At 38.2% G+C, this 22144-nt stretch overlaps 2 protein-coding genes across 13 annotated transcripts in view; both read left to right on the forward strand.

Annotated features, from left to right (window-relative positions):
* LOC131786255 (adenosine receptor A2b-like) overlaps positions 1–2499 on the forward strand; it is a 38801-nt gene extending 36302 nt beyond the window's left edge. For all 7 annotated transcript variants that reach the window (XM_066158957.1, XM_059103280.2, XM_059103282.2 and 4 more), the window contains 3 exons: positions 253–537; positions 771–979; positions 1494–2499. In XM_066158957.1, the coding sequence (XP_066015054.1) occupies positions 253–537; positions 771–979; positions 1494–1892 (893 nt within the window). In that variant the 3' untranslated portion in view covers positions 1893–2499. The remainder of the gene's footprint in view (positions 1–252; positions 538–770; positions 980–1493) is intronic.
* A 3925-nt stretch (positions 2500–6424) lies between these two features.
* Positions 6425–21948, forward strand: LOC131786346 (trace amine-associated receptor 3). 6 transcript variants are annotated; one of them, XM_066158881.1, is made up of 7 exons: positions 6425–6554; positions 7712–7767; positions 15937–16005; positions 17024–17106; positions 17658–18108; positions 18633–18844; positions 19789–21948. In XM_066158881.1, the coding sequence occupies exons 5-7, from the start codon at positions 17676–17678 to the stop codon at positions 20710–20712; spliced, it is 1569 nt and encodes a 522-aa protein (XP_066014978.1). In that variant the 5' UTR covers positions 6425–6554; positions 7712–7767; positions 15937–16005; positions 17024–17106; positions 17658–17675; the 3' UTR covers positions 20713–21948. The 6 variants fall into 6 exon arrangements, with proteins under 6 accessions (XP_066014978.1, XP_058959378.2, XP_058959376.2 ...); XM_059103395.2 differs by lacking the exon at positions 17024–17106; XM_059103393.2 differs by lacking the exons at positions 15937–16005; positions 17024–17106 and having other exon boundaries at positions 17651–18108.
* The last annotated feature ends 196 nt before the right edge of the window (positions 21949–22144 follow it).

Here is a 22144-nt window from a genome sequence, read left to right on the forward strand (position 1 = left end):
CTCACCAGTTATTAATAATTAAAATTATTCGTGAATAGTGAAGCGGCAAATTTGAAAGCGATTTTGCTCAAAATTAAGGAATAATAGGCCATTTTTATTTTGAAAATTGGTGAACAGGAACCACTATCCTTTTCAGTTTGAAAATTGCCAGTGGAAGATGCGTTCAAAAATGGCGCCATGGAGCTGTTTTCGCAAAGAGGGAGACCTATTTCAATAATAACAATTTAACATCGTTTTTTCTTCTTTTTTCAGGGAATTTGTTGATCATCATCGCCTTCCTTACCACCCCCAAGCTTAAAACGAAAACCAACTACTTCATATTCTCTCTAGCTGTGGCGGATCTTTTGGTTGGGTTATTTTCTGTTCCCCTATGGATATATTTCATTGTCACGTTTGACTTCAAGAACGATTTGTATAAGTATTACCAATTGGGTGACATTGTATCGGGTGTGTCGTCTATTCTGCACTTGACGTGTATTAGTATAGAGCGGTGTTATGCTATAGTCGCACCCTTAAAACACAGGAAGATCAGTAAAGGTATGCAAAAACTTCTTCCTTTTCAACACACTTTCTTCCTCACTTTTTATATCTTCCTGTCTTTGCTCTTCCTCCTGCCTTTCTCTCGATCCTACCAATCCTTCACTCGTCAATTCCCTCCGTCTTTCCAAACCCTTGCCTTAATCTTTTTCCTTCATCGTATTACTTCTCGTTTTCTAGTGCTTATAGTCCATACAACAGCTTAATATCCAATTGCTCTGTTTTCCATGCAGCTAAAATTTTCGCCGGTATCGTGCTTTCATGGCTGCTTGCCATTTTCAACGCCTTATTGAGAAAGCTTTCCGGCTGGAAAGATGTCGCCATATTCAACACGTTTACTTTCTTCTTCGTTCCGTCGCTGTTGATAGTTGCTGCTTACATAGCTATCTTCTTTGTGGCCAAAAGGAGCTTGAAAGAACATAGTAGACGTTCCCTAAAGAAGGTATATTCATAACCAAACATTAACTGAGTAAATTAGGGTGAAGTTTGAAGATTAGAGAATCCATCATGCTGAGCCAATCCAGCTAGGTTTGCCCGGTAAAGTAAAAGGGGAGAACACGAAGCAGTTCAACCCCACTAAATCTCCGATTCGCAGTGCCAAGACCCCTGCTGATCGTGATGGTTCGGTTAGTATGTATTTGAGGACGTTCTGGCTCTTAAAAATAAGGGTTGAATACAGTTTCCGTTATCTTGGCATACTGTGCCAGCTCGGTTAGAAATTCAAAAACAACGAATTAACATCTATACCCCGCACTCGCTACAATTCTTTTTCGTAACCAGCAGCTCTTGCTAGCAACAATATAAATTGCTTGGGATTTTAAAGCTTTTCGAGAATACGGTCAACGCGCAAATTGTATTTCAAGTGTCTTACCTCTGACTCTCTTCCCTGTATCTCCAGGCTGTAAGTGTTCTTGAGTTTGATTTTGAACAGCTTGCTTTCCTTTTTTTTTTTGTAGGACCTTCATGTTGCCTATACTGTTGCCTTAGTAACCGGCGTTTTTGCCATCTGCTGGCTTCCATTTTTTTCGGCGATCTTGATCTACAAATGGTGCGCTGCTTGCACATTCGTATGGGACATGCGCGTCCTGATGGCAGTGAAAGTACTGCACTTTGGTAACTCTGCTATGAACCCCATCATCTACTCGGTCAGAAATCGGAGGTTTAACAAAGCTTTCAAAGGGCTTTTGCTGCGTTTGGTCTGTCGTAGACTGGATACATCTTACGCCGGCATGAACAACTCCACTCAGGCGACTCAGCGCACCCGTCTGACTATGACAATGATGGATAAATCTGTGAAGCTTTCTCCCCAAAACAGGAGTCATTCAGATGACACGTGCACGACTAAACTTACCTAACCTCAGCCACTGGAAAGTAGCTTCTGGGAAACAACTGAGAGAGAAAAAACATAGTTATCTGTGGCGTTATATGGTTCCTCAGACGATTTCAGAGTTAGAGGAACACAAGTAAAACATTCAGACAACACGAGGACAGATTATGTCTCACATACTTGTTTAACGCTCCTTGGAGAATCACTGCATCCAGAAGTTCTAGTCGTGTTTGTCCTGAGGAGAAAGTTATTCAATATGTACTGAAAAATTGCTTCATCTTCTGAATATCTTTCTTTGTTGTCTTGGCAATGTTGAAATGTATTATTGGCGTTTTATGTGGTTAAAGAGGAACATGACATCTTTTCGTTTTTGGTTGTTCGGTATGCCCCACCCAGTCTTCAAGGTTCTGTGTTGTGCTTAGTGGGCTCAGCTAAACCTCCCTTTATCAAAAAGTATGTTTTGTAAAACGCTTTTCAAGGATGATCTGATGCATAATGTTCTATTGTCGTCACGGCTTTTTTTTCTTGGTCTAGGTTTGTTTGGGCGCTGCCCTTTCTCTCGTATAAAGAGAGGATAACTGAAACAGAGTTCTACTTGAAATTTGTACATAGAACTATTAAAGGGTGGAACAAGTTTTCAGTTATGTATAGTTAAAAAAAATTGAAGTAACCACTACGATTTTCTTAGGTGTTTTAAAACAAGACTAACGCATTCTGTCCTTCTCAAATATTCTTATTGTGATACGTCGTATAATGTGCGTATACTGGTGCAACAAGTCTCGAAAAATACTGTCGTTAGCTTAATTTTGCCTTATTTTAAGTTTCTAAACCATTGAGCAAGAAATCGGAAGAGGAGGGAAGAGTAACTAATGAGAGTATTTTGAAAACGTCTTATTCTAATGGGTGGGTTGGCGTTAGTATCCGGATGGGAGAAATCTAAATTATGCCCCGATTTTTGGAAGTTGACATTTTGACTTGAGAACTTTAAATAGTCGCCTTCTGATCTGGTGAAGGACTATTTTTTTTCGGCTAGAAGTAGGTGTCTGGTGTGAAAGGTGATAATGATCTAATTATTTTACAATTGTACTACTGACGTAGTGTGAGACCATATACGAAACGATGTGTTGTCCAAAGCTAGGAACACTCACTAAACTGTCAAATTAATTCTGTTTTTGAACAAACAGATAGATAAGCTATGCCCTAAAAACTAACTTACCTAAAAAACCCGAAAATGTTATATGCAATAGACAGTTCCTTCCCAATCTTTCTCATTTTTTTTCGACTTGGAAAGTACCACGAACTAATGAACATGGTAATAAATATTCTCTCACGCCTCCCTCACAAAAAATTACCCATTCTTGGAACTAATGATTACATTGTGGGTTCGTTTTGGGATAATGGCCAACAGTGTTAAAGCTTTTGATAGCCAATTTTCAATAGCCAGTTCTTTAGTCAATCATAGTTTGTCACCCGCACGTCAAGTAGAGTACCAAGAACCAATTGATGTGGCAATAAAAACTTTTTCCTACGCCTCCCTCACGAAAAATCACCCGTGTTTGGAGCTAACGATTACACTGTAAGTTCGTTTTGGGATAATGACCGACAATTTTAAAGCTTTTGAAAGCCGATTTTCTACGAAAGGTTCTATAGTCAATCATAGTCTGTCATCCGCACGTCAACTCAGAAAAACGAGGACAAAACAAGCTCGACAGCTTTCGTTGCTTCTTCCGTGGTAACCTCAGTTCATCGTTTAAACAGCTGACTTCACCTTGTTTCTATTGCTAAACCACTTTTATTTGTTTTGCGGTGAACGGGAAACTACCAAAGGTTTGTAAATCGGAAAATATAAGCTTGGCACGCGATTTGAATTGTAGATTCCACTACCTGACTGGGTTTACCGGAACGACGAAAGGGACAACTTGACTACCATGGAATACACGTGGTAGGTATTACTCCTTTCTTAATGTTCACAATTTTTTTTTTTCATCTGCATTAGTAGCATTGTGCTAGTCGACCACTTTAATTAAAAACTGTGATTAACACTGAACTATGAATAGGTCTTCAAGGAGGACTTGAAGAACTGAAGTAATTTTGATTGTGCTCTGGCACTGCCTTGAAACGGATCTAAACAGAGTGTACCTATTCATTACAGATTATCATACCCAAAACAGGATAAGCTTTGTTAGTTTTTGTTACTTCAGTTTTGAGGGCTGTTCAGGTTTTAAAATTGTTTTCAGCTTATGAAAAAAATAACTTTTTAATCGTTTGGATATTCAACGACCTTTTTGTCCATTAATTGGAAATAAACCTCTACTCACGGACAATGCAGCTTACATCTTACGAAAGTTACCAAAAAATGGCTAACAATTTGTTATCCTGGAGAAAACCCCACAATAATTTATAAAATTTAAACGTCAGTTCAGAAAACATGAAAAGTAGGGGTACAGAATTTCTAGAGTTGACTCATCAACAATTGATAAATCAGCGAAGCTATCTCCATTTGAATAGTGTTTGTAAGAACACAACATTTTTGACCATTTATTTCACCGGTTACATCAACAAGTTGAAAAAACAATTCACGACTGAGATCAGACATTTTGAGTAAATGTTGCGTAAAGGGTTTTGAATGGGAAATTATGAATTACAATTGGCAAGAACATCAAAAATTTATCAGTCTTCGTGCTTGTCTTTATTTTAACTCTAGCGTAACCCATCGCCTACGTGCAAAGAGCTTTTTATTGTGCAATGTGGGTTCATGCCCAGCCGGGCTTCTGTTCGATGTCGTTCTCCAAACCTTTGGTAAGGATGCTCGTCATCTTGCTCAAGAGTGCAAATCTCGGAATTTGTTCTAAGAGTGCGCAAAACGAAACTTTAAGCTGTCTTAAGTACGGTTTCAAACGAAAAGGTGTCATAGACGCTAACTTTATTTTTCGGAGTGAGTCGAAGAGAGCTTGCTGTTAGCAGGCGAAATGTAGGTGACACTTTTCAGACGACGGTAGCTCTTTCTTGTCTTCCATTTGAAAAGACCGTGCGTAAGGGATCAATCCATGATGATGCCAAGCCCAGACCTTCGATATGGGTACGATCGACATAAAAACCGTACTCAACCACAGAATTCTTAGAAAAAAACACGAATTAAACTCAAATCTCATGTACCAGATAGGAAGATAACGTTTATTTGCACATTTAGGATTATAGTGAGCAATCAGGGGCTACTAAACATTCAAGTATGGTTCTTAAATAAAAAAGTCTCCTCGCTAATCAAACTTGGGCTGCCTTTTCTCTCGGGAATTCCCCACACTCGACCAAAACATGTCACTTTATCGGACCTTATCACTGCGTTACGAAATTTTATCTGTTCATCGTTCCTGACAAGAAATGAGTAAACAAGATGGCAACTTACTGTTGAAGCCCATAGCAAATTCAAACCGGTAAGCAAGAGATTGTAAGCAGTTTATAATCTGCTATGCTGTGAAGAGTAGGATAAAAACTAACAAAATTTTTTTACCTTTAATTTTTTCTATCGTCTCTCTATGAAGGAAAACCTGTCCCAATTTTGATGCCAGTCTAACCAGTTCCAAACCTTCGTTTGGCCATCTTAGGCTGTTCAACGCGAAATAAAATTCTTTATGTCCACTCCTTCCCCAACCTAATTTTTCCTTTTTGGTCAACGCCACTCTTGTATTGAAGCGCTGCGCTGCTGTATAGTATCACTGGACGTGGACCCCTTTAGAGGTTCTTAAGGATGTCACGCATGGGTTGAAGCATTGCGTGACATCCTGATGGGGCTGTTAATCCTCATTGCACCGTAATGTTTAGAAGGAGCTGGCTTCAAAGTAAGTGCCATCCGTTAGAGGCCGTGTAAGGGTTTTTGCTCTCTCTGAAAAAAGATTTTCTAAGTGTGCGATTCACCTGCTGGGCTCTTAGGGGAGAAATAAAGGAGAAATATGGCCTTAGAGGAAGAAGAGGTGTAACTATATCAACAAATGTGCTCAGTTGGTTTTAATTAGGTGTGAGAACAAACTAAAATAGTCTCGGATTTCTCTCCTATCAAACGCAGTACCCTGTCAAAATCGGATCATTTAACTCTACACTGATCTCTTTGGCTTTGTGCTTATACACTTTTAATTATGACTATTTTTTGCGTGTGAGAATCGAAAATTTGATGCAATTTCCAAGGCAGCAAGGTGGGTAGATATTTGTTATATGTCTCGATTGTCTCAGTTAGTAGTTAGAGCGGCTTTATCAAAGGTCTTGCGACAAATAAAAGACGAAAATTAAACAAAATTTCGCCCTCAGACATCCATTTGCTTACTCCTTGAAAACTGCGAAGCTTTCCCATGGACAAAAACATTCGAAGACGCCGTTGTTCTTAGTGCTGGGTTTAAAGTAGTCTTTGCATTCTAGGAAATCTGTAAGTTTACTTTCTGTCGTTTTGCCGGAGTGAGGGTGTAATGTTGATAGTGGATTGTCTTGGGTTTTGTTTTCTCTGTACACAGGCCTGTCAAATTCGCAGATAAATTAGCATACGATTGAGTCAAGACATTCTTTTACAACAGCCACTGGGTTGTTTAGCAAACGCTCAATCCAATTGTCTGATAACATTTCGGAAATTTAGAAGCCAAAATATCGTGTTTCTCTCTTTTTATGCTGTGTGCCAGTCGTAAGCAGTTCATAACACCATTCTGTGGTAAGTTTTGGACGGTTCGGTTAATTTTTGGTGTTAAAAGACTCTAGCATGACTTGCTTGGCTTGTGTTTGCAAACATCGAGAGCCCGAATTAATGCTCGATGTAACTGGGTAGTAACTTTGTTTAAGACGAGTTCTGCAAAAGCTTAGGGTAATCTTTTAAAAATATATAACAATGAATGACTTCATGTGCAGATGTCATCGATTTTTTACCATTACATTCTGATCAATCGATTTGGTTATCGAATACAGTAAGTGCGCGCTTAAGAAAACAACGGAATCCCGGCTGTTCTATCGCGACACCGTTCGTGACTTGATTTTGTCGTAGAGTACTTCGAAAGTTGCATTGAGGCCTGAAGGGAAATCGAGAAGCATCTGACAACCTCATTAACACTTTCAACATTTTTCGTGGGCCTCCACATCACTATCCAAGCCGAACTGTTTATTTTTCCAGCGCAATTGGCGTGTTAAATTTCGTCTCTGTTGTCTCACAGAAAAAAACATCAAATCTGATCTTGTTAGAATAATTTCCTGGTCGTTAGAAATGTTTATTTTTTCCTTATTAACTGGATTGCTCTCTACCTATTATTCTTTTTTTCCAAACAAGAACAAATTTTTTTTGCTTCATGTCATAGGTTGGCAAAAAAATGCCTGCAATGAAATAAGATTATTTGTCTTAGAATTGGTAACTTGAGTCTCATTTTGTCACCAACTTATCGAAAGTTGAACTAGATATAATGCAACGGATTTTTTTTATATCACCCTGAGGACTGAGATCTTTTTCTCAGGACCCTAAAATCCCTTAGAAACCTAATATTTACGATTACTCGCTTCCCTACAAACTTCTTGAAAGGAATATGATTGATTTAGTTAAAAAATACTTCTCCAAATAAAAAACCTGAACTGTTACAAGAAAAGAGAGCTTAAAAATGCAGGGATCGCAGCGTAGTTTTCACTTTTAATGGTGAACGTGATATTATGCTAGACAATTGTTCACGCACCTAGAAATTCACTATATTTTTGTGAGTAAATAAGGAAAATCTTTTTGGCACAATATAGCGTAACATCCTCACGAGATAGGCATTTGCAGTTATTTCGGGGAAATCTTAATTCTTTGTGAACCAAACAGGTTTTAAAACGCGTCTTATCATGTTTCAGATTATCCGTTAAATACAGTGGATAATGAATCCTAAGTCAACAATGGATTGAGCGAGGTAAGTCAAAATAATTAAATGTTTATCGAAATAATGCGCAATTTTACCTGGTAAATTAATCTTTGAAGCGAAAGTATACCATGTGTGTTTGATTCAAAGCGAAAAACAGCCTGATCCAGAATTTAAACCATTGGGCATTCAGAGTTCCGAAAAATATATTTGTGCGCATTGTGAGATTCAATTGTACCAAGAGGACCCCATTTTGAGAAAACAGTAGATTAAGTTCAAGTCTTCCCTCCATGACACCAAATAAGAAAGTTTCATTTTGATTCATGAAACCTTTATGCGAACCGTGTAAAGGTTTGCCGGTTTTCGTTTGCGAACAAGAATTTTACTTTATAAAACGTTTTCTCTTATAGTTCTACCCAAAACAGTCAAATTCATAAGGTTGCTGATTAATCACTTTGCTCGATTTGATGTTTTATCGTAAATTCCTATTGCGCTATTTAATAGACTTTATAGCAAGCCTGAATACGTGGACACTATGAGGAACCCTGCAAGTTGTCTGCTCAGTAAAATTTCGACCGTTTTTTACGCTACACAACGTCTATGAACCGCATAGCGAGCGGTTGATTATTCCGAGTATGACAGATATACAGACTAGCGCTACTCAAGTTGTTACTGGTGTTACTTGTTCAATACGTCCGAAGGCTTAGCATAATCAATGAAGAAAATGCCTTTGACTTCACAAACTGATATTTTTCGAAAAAATCGCTTTTTTCTTAGACCATTTTGGGAAGTGTTTCTCGTCTTTTTCAAGCTACATGACTTATTATTGATTTTATTCTTGGTTGCCTTGACAAAAGATTCCTGCAAAATTGGTTTGACATCGAAAAGCTAAAGCTGCTAAGAGGTGTTCTTTTCGCCAGCTTCTCGTTTGCGTCTAAGCGTCTCAGCGTGTTCTGGGATCATGTGTACTCTTAAAGATCTTGATTCCTCTTCGAGTTTTGAAGAGATGTCTCAGTTGCCAAGTAAAGCGCTTGACTGGTTTCACGCTCCTTAACTGCGTCTATTTCTATACCAATCAGGCAAGCTTTACATCACCGAGATGTGTATAGTCAATATATGATTACAACTGTTTTAAACAGATTATCTAAGATTAAAATTGTTAGGAAGTAATTGATGACGCAATCGATTATACGCAATGTTAGCCAGTCATCTTTTGTGGACAAGGGAGTCATCTTCAAAGAAATGTCGCAAGACTTTTATTTGATAATGCTTCGTTTTCATAAACCAAACGTCACTGTTTTGAAGGGCGTGGAAAAAGTGTTGAATAGATGGCTGATTTAGCCCCCACAAAAACTGACAGGTGTAAGCAAAGATTAAAAAATCTTTTCATTCAAAATGAAAATGTAGACATCGTTAAGGTAAATATACATGACATTTGTTAGTTTATAAACCAAGAACTGCCGTTTTGATCAAAATTCAGGGGCGAAACTTACAGTTTAGGCCTTAGAGTGCTGCCTTTTCAATGGAGTTGGCGTTTTCGGTCATAGACTTAATATTGAAATCGAGAAAATTCTTCATTTACACCATCTTGTGAATTGTGTATCTTGCTATCGAGTCATTCTGATGTTACACAATTCTGTCTGATTGACAACGCTTTCATGCTATTAACGCTTATCTGTACCTGATTAATTGCTCTGCTAGTAGTCGCAAAGGTGGTCGTGAAAGCTTGGAGCTCTGAACTTGTTTAGGAAAACGAAAACCTGAAGTACCCACCATGAATAGGAGAAATCTGTGCTCTAGGACTTGTCCATAGACAAGGGCTAGAAGACAATAAATTCTCTCACTTAACAAACCAGTCTTTTAGAGTCTCAGATATAAATTTACTTGGGGTTATTAACGGAATAGTTAAATACTACTTTTATCACATTTGAACTTCAAGCTTAAAGTTTTGTGCGTAGTTAGAAATCGACCCAAGGATAGCATCAGGGAACCTGATATGATTTTAGAAGATCAGGGCCGAGACGCCACTGTGACAAAAAAAGTCTAAGTGCACATTGACGATCAGAGTAAATAGCCGACCCCCAGGGAGAGACTGGAATCAGTGGTTGAATTCGAGAGCCAAGCTAAACAAAACCTGAAATTTAAATAAGACATAACCAAGGTCAGTGAGAAATACTTGTCTCCTGACCACAAATCGAATGTAATCACGCATTTAAAGGTGTAGCAAAACTTGGCAGTTATTAACGCCAGTTTTAAGTTAACCCCTTTCACCCAAACATCAGTATGCATGTTTTCCTCTTTTTTCTCTGCACCTTTCCGGTGGCTGATGTTGGGGTGAAAAGGGTTAAATTAAAACTGGCGTTAATAACTGCCAAGTTTTGCTGCAACTTTAAATGCGTGATTACATTCGATTCGTGGTCAAGAGAAAAGTATTTCTCACTTACAAAGGAGACTTTGACAAAAATCGAGAGCTTCTTTAGTTAGGGATCACGTCCTTCATTCTCATGACCTTAACGTTTGATTCAGAGGTGATACTGGTAGGGAGAAATTAGATTGAAGTCACACTTAATAGAGGGTTAAACAATGGCGGCCGAGTGGTCTACAGAACTGCTCTATATTTTTGAGACGACTTTCTTTTTTCGATGAAAATACGATAGGAAAACAATCGTCCGATAGTGTCCAGTTTCTCTAGCCATATGCCCTGCTAAGAATAGGGAGCCGGACTCCCTCTGAAAAATGACTCGGATGTACGTTGCAAATTTGGAAATTACTCAGCTAAATTACCATGATTTTATTGACAAAGCGAGGCAAAAATTTTGATAAGGACCTTTTGCAAACCACGAAGTCGACGGCGATGAGGAATTGGCGAAAGAAAAGATTTCACCTTCAGAACAATAGCTCTACACGTGCGCTTTAAAGCTCTGTTCATTTCCTTGACGTCTTCAGTAGAACAACAATGTAACAACCATTTTTTTCCCGGGCCTGCGGCTGGGAACCTCGACGGCGAATTTTATCTGTTTGAAACCCGACACTGCCCACATATGTCATGCTAAAGTTGAGGTAGGACGGGTAAATACATCCAGCCAATCATAAAATTCTTATATATATATTTTTTTTTTGTTAAACAAAGCGTTCCTTGGCGTAGGGCCTAATTACTGGGATACCTGTGGTAGCCCAGTTATAAAATGCCTTTGTTGTTTAAGATCTATATCGTAAAATAGGTAGTGGTTTGTCATTGTGGTAAATAACACTTTCAAAAGTGAAGTCGTCTCAAAGTATTACTGTGTGTCTCACAATACGGTCACTTCGAATATAGGTCGCGATGTTTCGACTGCAAACTGCTAGTCTTCCTCAGGCGATGAGGTCGATTGAGTATGCGTTAATTGTTGTGACGAGTACTCAATCACTTACTAATGCTGCGCAAAATTAAGCGGCGATTTTACGGCGTTATTGTTTTGCATAGACCAGGAAATTAACATATTCACCGACACTGAGGTGATTGGTCGTTTTAGTCATAAACTAAAACAGTGAGATAATGTAACAAAAAAGATGATTCAACTCATTTATTCCCTATCGATTACAGTATTATTCGGCGCAGATCCCGCGCGAGTTGCTAGGAGGTGAATAGCTAAGGATGGTCGGACTGTGAGTAGTTAATCAGAGCGCGCCTTCAACGCTATCAGAAGCTTACGACCTTTGACACTATCCACTGTTTTAGTGTATACTAAAGCCAGATAGAGCAAACTGGAGCTTCTTGGGAAAAGATTGCGAGAACCTTTTTTCATAGCAAAGGGATACATTTAACGCGAAACCTGATCTTGAAAGCCACGCACGTACCTTTTCGATATCGACCAAGATGACACTTTGATAACAAAACGTAAGCTATTTTTTTTTTTGCCTTCACCAAACGCAACAAACAGCGGAGCTCAAAGTTAAAGGTTGAAAGGTTACAACTACTTTGACCTTTCCGACGTATGTTCGTGTCTATGCTTAATTTGAAGCTATAAGATATTCCTGGAATAGAATTTAATAGTTGTTGACTGTTCAAAATACGAAAGCAATATATTACTTTCACTATTTGCACTGTGTTGTGTCAAAAAAATTAAATTATGTGTTTCAAAAGAATAAAATTATGGGAAAGTACTTCTTAAAATACTTTCACCCCACTCTGTCTTTTTTTCTGTACGTTTTATTAGGTTTAGTTGCGATCACGCTCGATGGATGGATTCAAAATTTGGAAAGTTCTGAATTAGGCAAAAACCAGCGGAGACACACCAAACACTGTATTTGTGTTTCTAATTGCGTCGGCAAACAGAACTACTAACGAAAATTAAACACTGCGCGGCAGCTGTTTAGGAAATGAAAAAGATTTTGTAATCCGCAAATATAAACACGCATAAAAATATTAAAATTATCTCTCTTATTGCATAGATTGAGTGGGTTAGTTTATTACTTTCATTGAGCTGTCAATATCCGCAGGGAGTTCGAGTGATTTTGATATTGTTTTTTCCTGATTCTGTGCAGAAGTTTGAGATGAAGATCTGAGCGTAAGCTATTGATAACCGTGTTCCGGTTTGGTATACTTTATGTAGTACAGTCTCTGTACATAAATTCAACAAAGAAATTCTGTTCAGGGGCAAAGCTGTACTACCCCACAAGGTACGTTACAAACAACACTTCTGTTTTACTTTTCAATCAATATCATGCTGAGCATTTTAAACTCAGAAATATTCATTCCGCGAAGTAACAAAAGAAGAAAAGAAGATGAGTCAGTTTTGCTTCTATTATTAGTTTTATTCGGAACGATTTTTAGTTGGCCTGAAAAATAACACGGGTCATTCCGATTTCATCTCGACACAAACTTAGACACGTTCCTTTCACGGACTGAAGAACATCAATACCCGAAACAATTAAATATGATCAATCTGCTAGTTACTCGTAACAAGAAAGTAACGATATTGGTCTTTGTATCCTTTAAAAGTATCCCTTTCTAACTTTCAACTAATAATTTCTGCTGTGACCGCAGAATCACAATACAGCGTATTTTTTTTTCTTCAAGATACCATTTCAGATGTCACGGTTCTTATTTGATTTCAGCAAGCTTACTGACATAAATTCAACCACATAGCTAAAGCTTATAACACATTGTTACAAAACAAAAACTCTGATGATCACAGTGCGACCTAATTCTCTTTTGCTGATTTTTTTTATAAATAGATGTCAACTTTCCTTACTATCTTTGTGTTATTACAACTTCTCTACCAAAGCTTTTAATGCTGTTTTCTGTTCTTTTTTTCCATTCCAAAATATACATGCAAGCGCAGTTTTGTCCGACTATGTCACTTTGATAGAATGTGATAAAATCTATTTTTAGTCTAGTTCAGTAAAAGTCAACCAATTAAAGGCCCCATACACTTTTTCCTAAGATGATAGATTTACGTCTCTTTTTAGCAATTTCGAATTTGTGGTTGTTTGTGGTCAGCAGTACAAGGCCAAAATTGAAAACCTTTTACGTAAAAAAGCAGCCCTCAAAAGAATTAGACAACATGCAGGTGTTGTTTCATGGTTCATCGCTAGAGCCGACAAGGTACGAGAAGACGTGACTCCTCATAGACGTGTAAGTCATGTTGTATTCATCCGTAACTAACAGAGCTTTAGATTTAAGGTTAGCGATATGCCGTAACCACAAAATATGATATAGTGAACAAACAAAATAGACAAGACGACTAATATTCCTGTTTGCTGAGCTTTTTCGTGAGGAAAAATCGTTTTTCTCTCGATCTTTTGATAACCTATTGGATGGTTATTCGGTGTGACCATATTTTTAGCACTGGAAATAATCGTTACTATCCTACAATCATCATGTTAATATTGGTTCTGGAAATATCAATTGTTGAATTCCGACGCAAAACTAGGACGAACAAGGTATTGAAAGAAACGTTTTCATTGATATAAAGAAGCTTTTCGAGCACATATCGAAATTACATACGGCAATCAAAGGACAGTATCATACAAAAGCATGTTGAGAACTTCAAAGTAAAAACAGGTTACTGAAAGTGAAGAGACTTACAAACTAAAAGTTTTGCGAAGGAATTGAGCTTGTGCTGTACATCACACAGCTGTTTGGGAATAAATGTAAAAATAATTGAATTTACAGTGAAAGAGGTAAATTCTTCAGCTTTTCGTCTGGATTCAGCAAAAGTTCAGAAATGAAATATTCTAAGCCAGAGGTAATTTTCCGTTCGCGTTTTCAGCCAGCGTCTTTTCCTAAATGCCAGGCACTTAAATGTAATATCATGTGCTCCATGTAAGACATTGATTTAAGAAAGAAAAAGTTGCCAACTATGTTTGACGTAGGAACAGGCTGAAAATTGATTTAGCCAAAAAGTAAAAGTGATTAATTTCTATCTGCGACTGAGATAACTAAAGTCGAGCATTAAGTGCTAGCAGTCTTACAACATGTACAAAGACTTTCATCTTCGCTCTTTCAAACAAGAGAAAAACTATTGATAACTATGAAGTAAATGTAAGGGCTTCCATCAAACACCAAGAGTCCACAATTACGCCTTTTAACACGCCACTATCGGGGTTTCAATTATAGCCGGTTATCAGCGGTGTACCGCCGTCTGGGAGACCTCTTACCGCCCGTCTGTGTTTGTTTGTTTGTTTCGTCTTACGACCCCTTTTCCATTTAACCATCGGCAGACTCTTAAGGAAAAATTATTAAAACACCTGCTCTATGACAAAACTTTGTTTTCTTGATTATGACTGAATCACTGATCAAGGTTTTTTGAGGCAAAAAAAGCAATAGGTGAATTACGGCAGGACGTGGGTTACAAGTTATGGTTCAGTGGATATTCCAGAAAGTTATTCTTTAAAAAGTGTTACCAGCGTCGGATAAGAATTTACGAATTTTTTTTTGTGTATAAAGATTCGACATAAAATTTACTTTCTTCTAACTCATCATCATTTCTATTTTCATGATGTCATCAATCCATGCTGCTCTTGTCGCTTTTAATCAAACCCGCGCCTGTGACTTAATTTAAGGAAAGTGGGAGTATTTTGATGCATTGTCTTGTTCTGTGTAATCTTTCTCATCTTTCTTCTTCTTTAACCATCTTTGCTCTAACTGTTCGCATTTGAAATTTAGCTTTGGGCAAAATGAATGAATCACAGTTTCATGGCAGAGCTCTCCGTCATCAAAACAGAAAGCAAATCAACATAAGTAAAGGGGGTTGGCGCTACGTCGGTGTGTGGTATTACAACAGAAAGGGTTTCCGGAGCTGACGTTTCAAGCTTTAGTCCTTCGTCAGAGCGAATGACAAAGACCAATTAACATTATCTACTCATTTGAACAAACAAATTTCCAAGTGACAATAGTTATCTTTTTTCCTCCTCAAAACGCTTTTTTATCACAATGGTGGAAAGAGCGTCTTGAAATACACTTTGGATCAGCTAATCACTGTATTTGCGGGAAATTTAAATATTCGGGAAGGTAGAGAGACGAGGAGGCAGAATCTCCCGCACTGTAAACAGCCCTCTGAAATACTGGTGAAATCAGTGTATTTTTGTAATTGCCAAAGTGTTCTTTGACCCACGCTCTTTGTTAAGAAATACCACATTTTTTTAGTTCAGCCATTAATAGAAATAATTAGCAAAACAAAGTGAACGCCTAAAATCGTTCTTGTGAATCGAGGTAACAAATTTGACGCAATGTTGTGGTTCATCTCTTTTGATGAGCGCTTTGCGTTCGTTGTGAAACAGCAATGGCTTCTTCAGTGTGAAATAATTTTGTTGTCGTTAAATTTCGTTTATTCCCTTTCTCCATCCTCGCACCGAGAAAATTGTATCATAATGGACCAAAATGTAAGTGTTATTGTTGCTTATTTATTTGCGTGTACTGAGACAGAATGCGCGGGTCCGCAACCTTCGTTTTCGACTGATGCGCTTGACTGAGAACCACGAGACAAAACAAAAGATAATAACAGAAGTAGGAATGCTAAAAGCTATGAAAATTGCAAGCCTTTTCTAGATGAGAGTGGTTTCGCAAAAATTGCGTAATCTGTGGGATGAGGGACGAACATTCGAGGAATATCTTACGGAATTGCCAGGCGCTTACGAAATGAAACGCTTCTTGTGAACGGATTCTTCGCAAAAAAGTCTGAACGAGATCTTAGAACTGATAGAGAAGTAACACATTCAATTTGTTTTGCTTGCCAGGAGCTTGTTTGGAAAGAAATTGCGTCACAGATTTCACTTGCAGACTTCACTTCACGTAAACAAACTGAGGTAAATTTCTTTGAGGGGCATTTGTAACTCGTTAGGATTCAGTTTTTTCCATGACGAACGCTCTTTAGAGAACCCAGTCATTTCTTTGAATAATGATTCTCGCTCTACTGATAAATTCAAAACAGTAGCACAGTGTAATTGAGCTAACGGACATAAAGATTTCCCGCTGATGCAGGCAAAGAGATTGTAACTACGCAATTTAGATAAAGAAGTAAGTTTCTAAAGAAACATGATTTCAATGCTTTGGATTGCCTAAAACAATTTTTTTCGCTCGAAAAATATGCCCGTCAGCATTACAAAACTCTGCCTGATCACGTTCTCCTTCACTAATAGCTTTTGATCAGAATGGACAATTGCTTGGAGTGTTTTCGATGTCAGTCGTCATATTTGCTAAGGAACATTGGCAAATGAAATTAATTCTATGTTTCTATATTTCTTAAGCATCATAGCACCCAGTTAGTTTGAGAGAAGTCTAGCTTAGGTCCATAATGTTAATGGTAGATGTAAATCATTTGTATTGCCTCAGAATCTAACGCCTTAAAACTTTAACGCGTTTGCTGAGATAACCAACATCAAAAGGGTCAAAATAAACAAAAAGGGAACAAGGATGGCGTAAAGAAACACGAGCTGCAAAGGAAAAACTTAAAAAATCTTAAGTGGAGTTAAATTTACCAACCGTGAAGTAGCATCCAGGATGAGAGAACTCATGAACTGTTTCAAGTTATGTTCCCGTTTCTTTTCATAATTTTTTTCTTTTCCGGTTTTTCAAACGTTAAGAAAAGGTAACGTAGAATTCCATGAGGGATATTAAGCCACTAACAGTTCTCGTGGGAGAAAACGTGATTCTGTCCTGTCCATTTTCCGTACCGCTGGCAAGAAGCCATTAGAATTAATACCGACAACGTTTTATGCTCGCACAATACAACAAAAAGTTAAGAAAACATTGGTGTCAATTATTGCTTTAAGATAACTTTTTCATACTTTTAAATATAGACGGGGTTTTTCTTTTTTATGTGAGATTCTTGGACGGAATAACAAAAGCCGTGAAAACTGAACTTTGTGCCTTCGGCAGTTATAAGTACACGTGAAAGCGCATTGAAGGTAAGCTAGAACATTCGCAAAACAGATTGACTGACAGGTTAATGGTTTGTTTACTTGTTTGTTCGTTTTATCAATCGAGGGGATAAAAATCAGTGCTGGATTTACTCGATCCATTGAACCAGCGAATCAGGGAGTTCACGTTGCCCGGCGGTAGTGGTTGCCCACAAAAAAACCGCCAGCTACGCAAGCTAACCACGCGTCAAACTATTTTTGCTGAGTGAAAACTGTTAACTAAATATAACTGAAAAGACGTGCGTAGATCAAGGATACAACAAGTCACGCTTGTTTCTGATTTAATGTCAAACAGAGAGTTAAAAAGCAGGGTTCCGTGTCAAGTCTTCTTTGGCAACCTGGACTGTCATCGACTGTGATCCATGGAGCGATTAACATGGCGTTAAGTTGTTCACCGACTGAGTAACCTCGCAATTCATTGCCCGGGAGTTGATTGACTGACTGATCAATTGGCAGATTGATCGATTGACTGATTCATTCATTCATTAGTCAACCGATCGACTTCACATTTGATACCTTCTTTCTTATTCACTCTTTAGCTATCAACTTGTCCAGCAATGGCCGAAAATAATACGTCCTGGAACCACACTAACAACACAAATGGCAATGGTCCTGCGCCACCAGGCCCTCCAATGCAAGAGATGACCGCAGAAGATGTTGCCGCTAATGTCTTCTTTTGTATCTTGGCCGTCATGATAGTCTTTGGTAACGCTCTTGTGATTGGTGCATTCCGAGTGAATAGGAGACTGCGCACAACCACTAATCTGCTGTTGATGTCGTTGGCAGTGGCGGACATGCTTATTGGATCAATTTCAGTGCCATTGTGGGTGTACATATCGATAACTTACAGTTTTAGAGGAAATCTTTACAAGTTTTATATGATCTTCGACGCTATTTGTGGGGTGTCGTCGATTCTGAATCTCACAGCCATAAGTTTGGAGAGATCTTATGCCTTGCTAAGTCCAATAAGTCACCGGAACATCAGTAAACGTAAGTACCTTGAGATTACAGTTAGGAACTAACCAAATCCAAACTGAAGCTCTAGAAATGTTGCTGCAAAAGTTTTCATAGGAAGTACAAAAGCTGCACCTAATGTAGTTAGCCTAATTTCAGTTCTGGTAAATGGTTTAGCCTAGCCTTCAAATTTTTCATTCCAAAAAAAAGAAGGCTTAGCACACTTTCATATTCTTTTATTCTGTTTCGGTTACCTCTTCTGAAGTTCAATCGTTCTTAATTAGCAAAATTTTTCTTATTTTTGAGTCAAACAAACGTTCATTGTTTGCGTTAACTTCACTTTCAGAAAATGTTACCATGAAGTGTTACCGCACGCGAATAAACGACACCTCGCATGAACAATAAAAGAGTCTATGTAGTCTTGAAAGGAGCGAGTTATATTTAAATAATTTTCTCCAAGTTGTGAGTAAGATTTCTTCAATGTAATCGTTATTTGTTGTAGAGAACAAATGACGAAAAATCCTGAACCTTCTCTGACCTTTCCGTTCATCTGCTTACAGGTTGGATCTTGGCCATCATCTTTTTTGCCTGGGCTTTAGCGATATTTGCTGGTTTGATGTCAGAAATAAAGGCTTTCAAGAAATTTTTAGGTATCATTGTAACAGCAGTATTCTTTTTTGTACCCCTGGCTATTATTCTGGGAGCCTATGGAACCATCTTTCACATAGCCAGAGCGCATGCCCGTGGAGTTGGGAAAAGCTCTTTTAAAAAGGTAATGGGATTTCTGTATTTTATTATTTTTTTATTAAATCAAAAGCGAAGTTGGCTCTGAGCAGCCATATTCCTTTTTGCAGCTTTGATTGAAAAAACAAAAACTTCGTTTTAGTGCCAAAATGAAAGGGCACGGATTTTATTTTACAGTTTTTAGCGTCAAACCCAAAAATGAACGATATTTTTCGTCGGTTATATGCAATGCCTCAACGTTTAAATTAGGAGAAAAATCTTTTTAAATTTGTAAAGCTTTGTCTATCTTCAAAAAGAAATTGGGTTAAGAAGTGCCTGTGCGTGCTGAATTTCCCACTGCTATTTTTTATCGGTCTTGATTCGTTCTCAATGTTTCACATCACAACTTATTAACAAATACAAAGGGTCGGAGGCTCGTTTTTCTATAGTTTCCTCCCCTTAACAGTATTTGGCCTCTTTTACAGAGTTCAGCTTGGAAAGGTAATTTTTCTCGCTTTAACTCTTAATAGATAGATGTTTTAATTCTTGATAGATAATGAAGAAATAAGTAGTGTGGAACAAATCTTTCAAATGTGCAATTTCGTTTTCCACCACTAAGGGATCGAGTAATTACGTTCAATAGCTGTTACTGCTAAATGATCAAGTCAAATTTGAGAAGAGGTTGCCACTTCCCCCAGCTCAAATAAATCAGGGGAGCACCCTCTCCTGAAGTTTTGGAACGGAGGGGACGAATGTACAAAGGGAGCACAATCGAAACTTGTGTGGGATTATCATTCCTGAAATTAAGGAAGAGAGAGAAAAAAAGACAAAGTATTTCTATTTTTTGATCTGCGAAAATGCAGTCCTATGCAACGATTACTCAGTTGCCAGAAAAATTACTTTAACCTGTTGACCTGATGTTTAACCAAACTGTAGAGTAATCTAGAACTGCAATCTTGGTAGCCAAGTAATTTCATTTTGCCTTATTTTTAGGATCTGCGTATCGCTACAACTGTCGCTGTGGTCATCGGCCTTTTTGTCATTTGCTGGACGCCATTTTTCGCGCTCAATTTTGCGTTTTCAGTTTGTGCCAACATAATGTTCAAAACAGCTGGATGCAAAGGCCTCCTGGTACTACCACAAATTATTCTAAACATCAATAAATGGTTACAATATGGAAATTCCGTTTGTAACCCCATAATCTATGGTCTGCGCAATAAAGACTTCAGACGAGCGTTCCGAAAAATTTTACTGAGTCTTTGCTGCAAAAAGGTCCCGATATCAGACTACAGTAAGAGCGCGTATGGACGCACTGTGCGAAGCACCTATCTTCAGCGCGACTCAAGCATTGAAAACTCACGATCTGTCATCGTACCACCGCACACAAACGGCTCGGGAATGTTTGATACAAGAGGAAGCTACCGTAGAGCGATTCAGAGTGGTCGCACTAAACCTATCAAGCTCAAATTCACAAAGAAGACTCTAACGGACGGTTTGTTGTCGTTAAACGTGGATGCATTCCACAGCCTTTCTTCTGGCGACTTAACTTTGTCTGGCACCCTTTTGAGCACTCCATCAAGTTCCCCAGCTGAGCTTTGTAACCCCGCCTTCGAGGAAGATCAGACGGAAAATGGTATCCTTCCGATTGACCAAGCCATGCCACAACGGGGCTTCGATGAAAAGCTGTCAGGATCGAATCATTCTTTAAATAAAAGTGCTCCAAACGGTACCCTGAAGAATAGAAAAACCCGTGTTCATTTTACACCTTCGGACAGTGATGAAAAGGACGAGGTTGAAAACCAAACCGTGTCTACCCTGGCACCTTTTGAAAGACAACGTTCTCTCTCAGAAATATTCGTTCGACCCAATGGTGAAACAGACAGTCTTAAGCGGAAATTACGGTCATCGTTTTCTTAGTAAGGCTATCAGTGTTGGCTTTAAGAAGCATTTGTTTCAGCCGGCAAACCAGTTGGCCATGATTCATGCTGGTGATTGGCAACAAATTTAGCGGCAATTACTGTGACTGGCGGCTGGAAGTCTAGTTAACTAAGTCTCAGTTTTTGTTCCAGAATACGTTTACAACTATCATGCGTAATCATGAATTCCCAGATGTATATCTAAAAAGGGCTAAGTCCAGGCTTAGCTGATGACAGTTTTCTGTATATAATCTTCGTGAAGAGCTCACTCCATCTCACAGGATGCAAAGCTGAGACTGGATAAGAGATTGAGCAACAAAATTTGCAATCCCTGAAGATCACTTAGTCCCCGTTCATTGATGAAGTAAGAGATTCTATTATCACGAACTAAACCTTCCATAAAAAGAATAATTTTAAAGAAGCTGTATATAAGAACTGAAAGTTTTGCTTCATGTAGGACTGGAACATGCTCGCTATTATTTTTAGTATTTTTGTTTAAACCCGCCCAGTTCAACCCTTTGTGACTTTGTCTTTCATCAGAGACATAAAGTAAATACACATGTGAAGAATGAGAGCAACTTTCGAACGCTCTCAGCGGTTAGATGTAAATTTTATGATTCTCGACGCGTTTAAGTTTAAGGTTTTATTTGGATGATTTTATTTTGTAGCAAGAGGGCAATAGAACGAATGGATCAGGTAAATGTTGTTATGTGAATATTGATAAGAAATTAACCCTTTAACTCCCATGAGTGACCAAGACAGAATTTCTCCTAACAATGTCAGTACAGTATCAAGCAGAAAAGTTATGAGAATAAAGAAAAATATCAATTAGGGGATTATCGGAACCAACATTATAAGAATTGTATGGCAGACAGCGACTGAGAATTTTTAACGAGATCTGGGAGTGAAATTAAAAAATTCCTAATTCACAGAATCAACATCCTAAGAATTGTATGGCAGATAGCGGCTGAGAACTTATAATGAGATCTGGGAGTGAAAAGGTTAAAAACAGTGTTTCTAACACTTAAAAGTAGTTACAGTGTATGAAAGAAAGTAGGCAATTGTACAGGTGCAACTAAAACTTGTAAGTTCCCAATTCTGTAACAAAATTTCGCTCAAGAGAGTCCACGATATATCGCCTTATTTTCGAGTCACTTTTCAACTCTACGAGGTTTGCCATTTTACCATTGTGAATTATAGCCTCTTGGAGTAAAAGATCATCACAAAGAAATATTTATATTACCTTGTTGCAGTCAAGTTTACTCAAGTCTCCATTTGCCACCAAAGACTTTTTGATCACATTTCCCCTTTTATTACCTCACCTTTGACTCTTTCGGATTTCTTTAAACAGTTACACTCAGATAGGGCTCTTTCCTTCCCGAAAGGAATTTCAAAATCTCCTGTCTTGGATTTGAGGGAACCGGAAAAAGCCC

Source organism: Pocillopora verrucosa, chromosome 1 (assembly GCF_036669915.1).
Source record: "Pocillopora verrucosa isolate sample1 chromosome 1, ASM3666991v2, whole genome shotgun sequence".
NCBI lineage: Eukaryota > Metazoa > Cnidaria > Anthozoa > Scleractinia > Pocilloporidae > Pocillopora > Pocillopora verrucosa.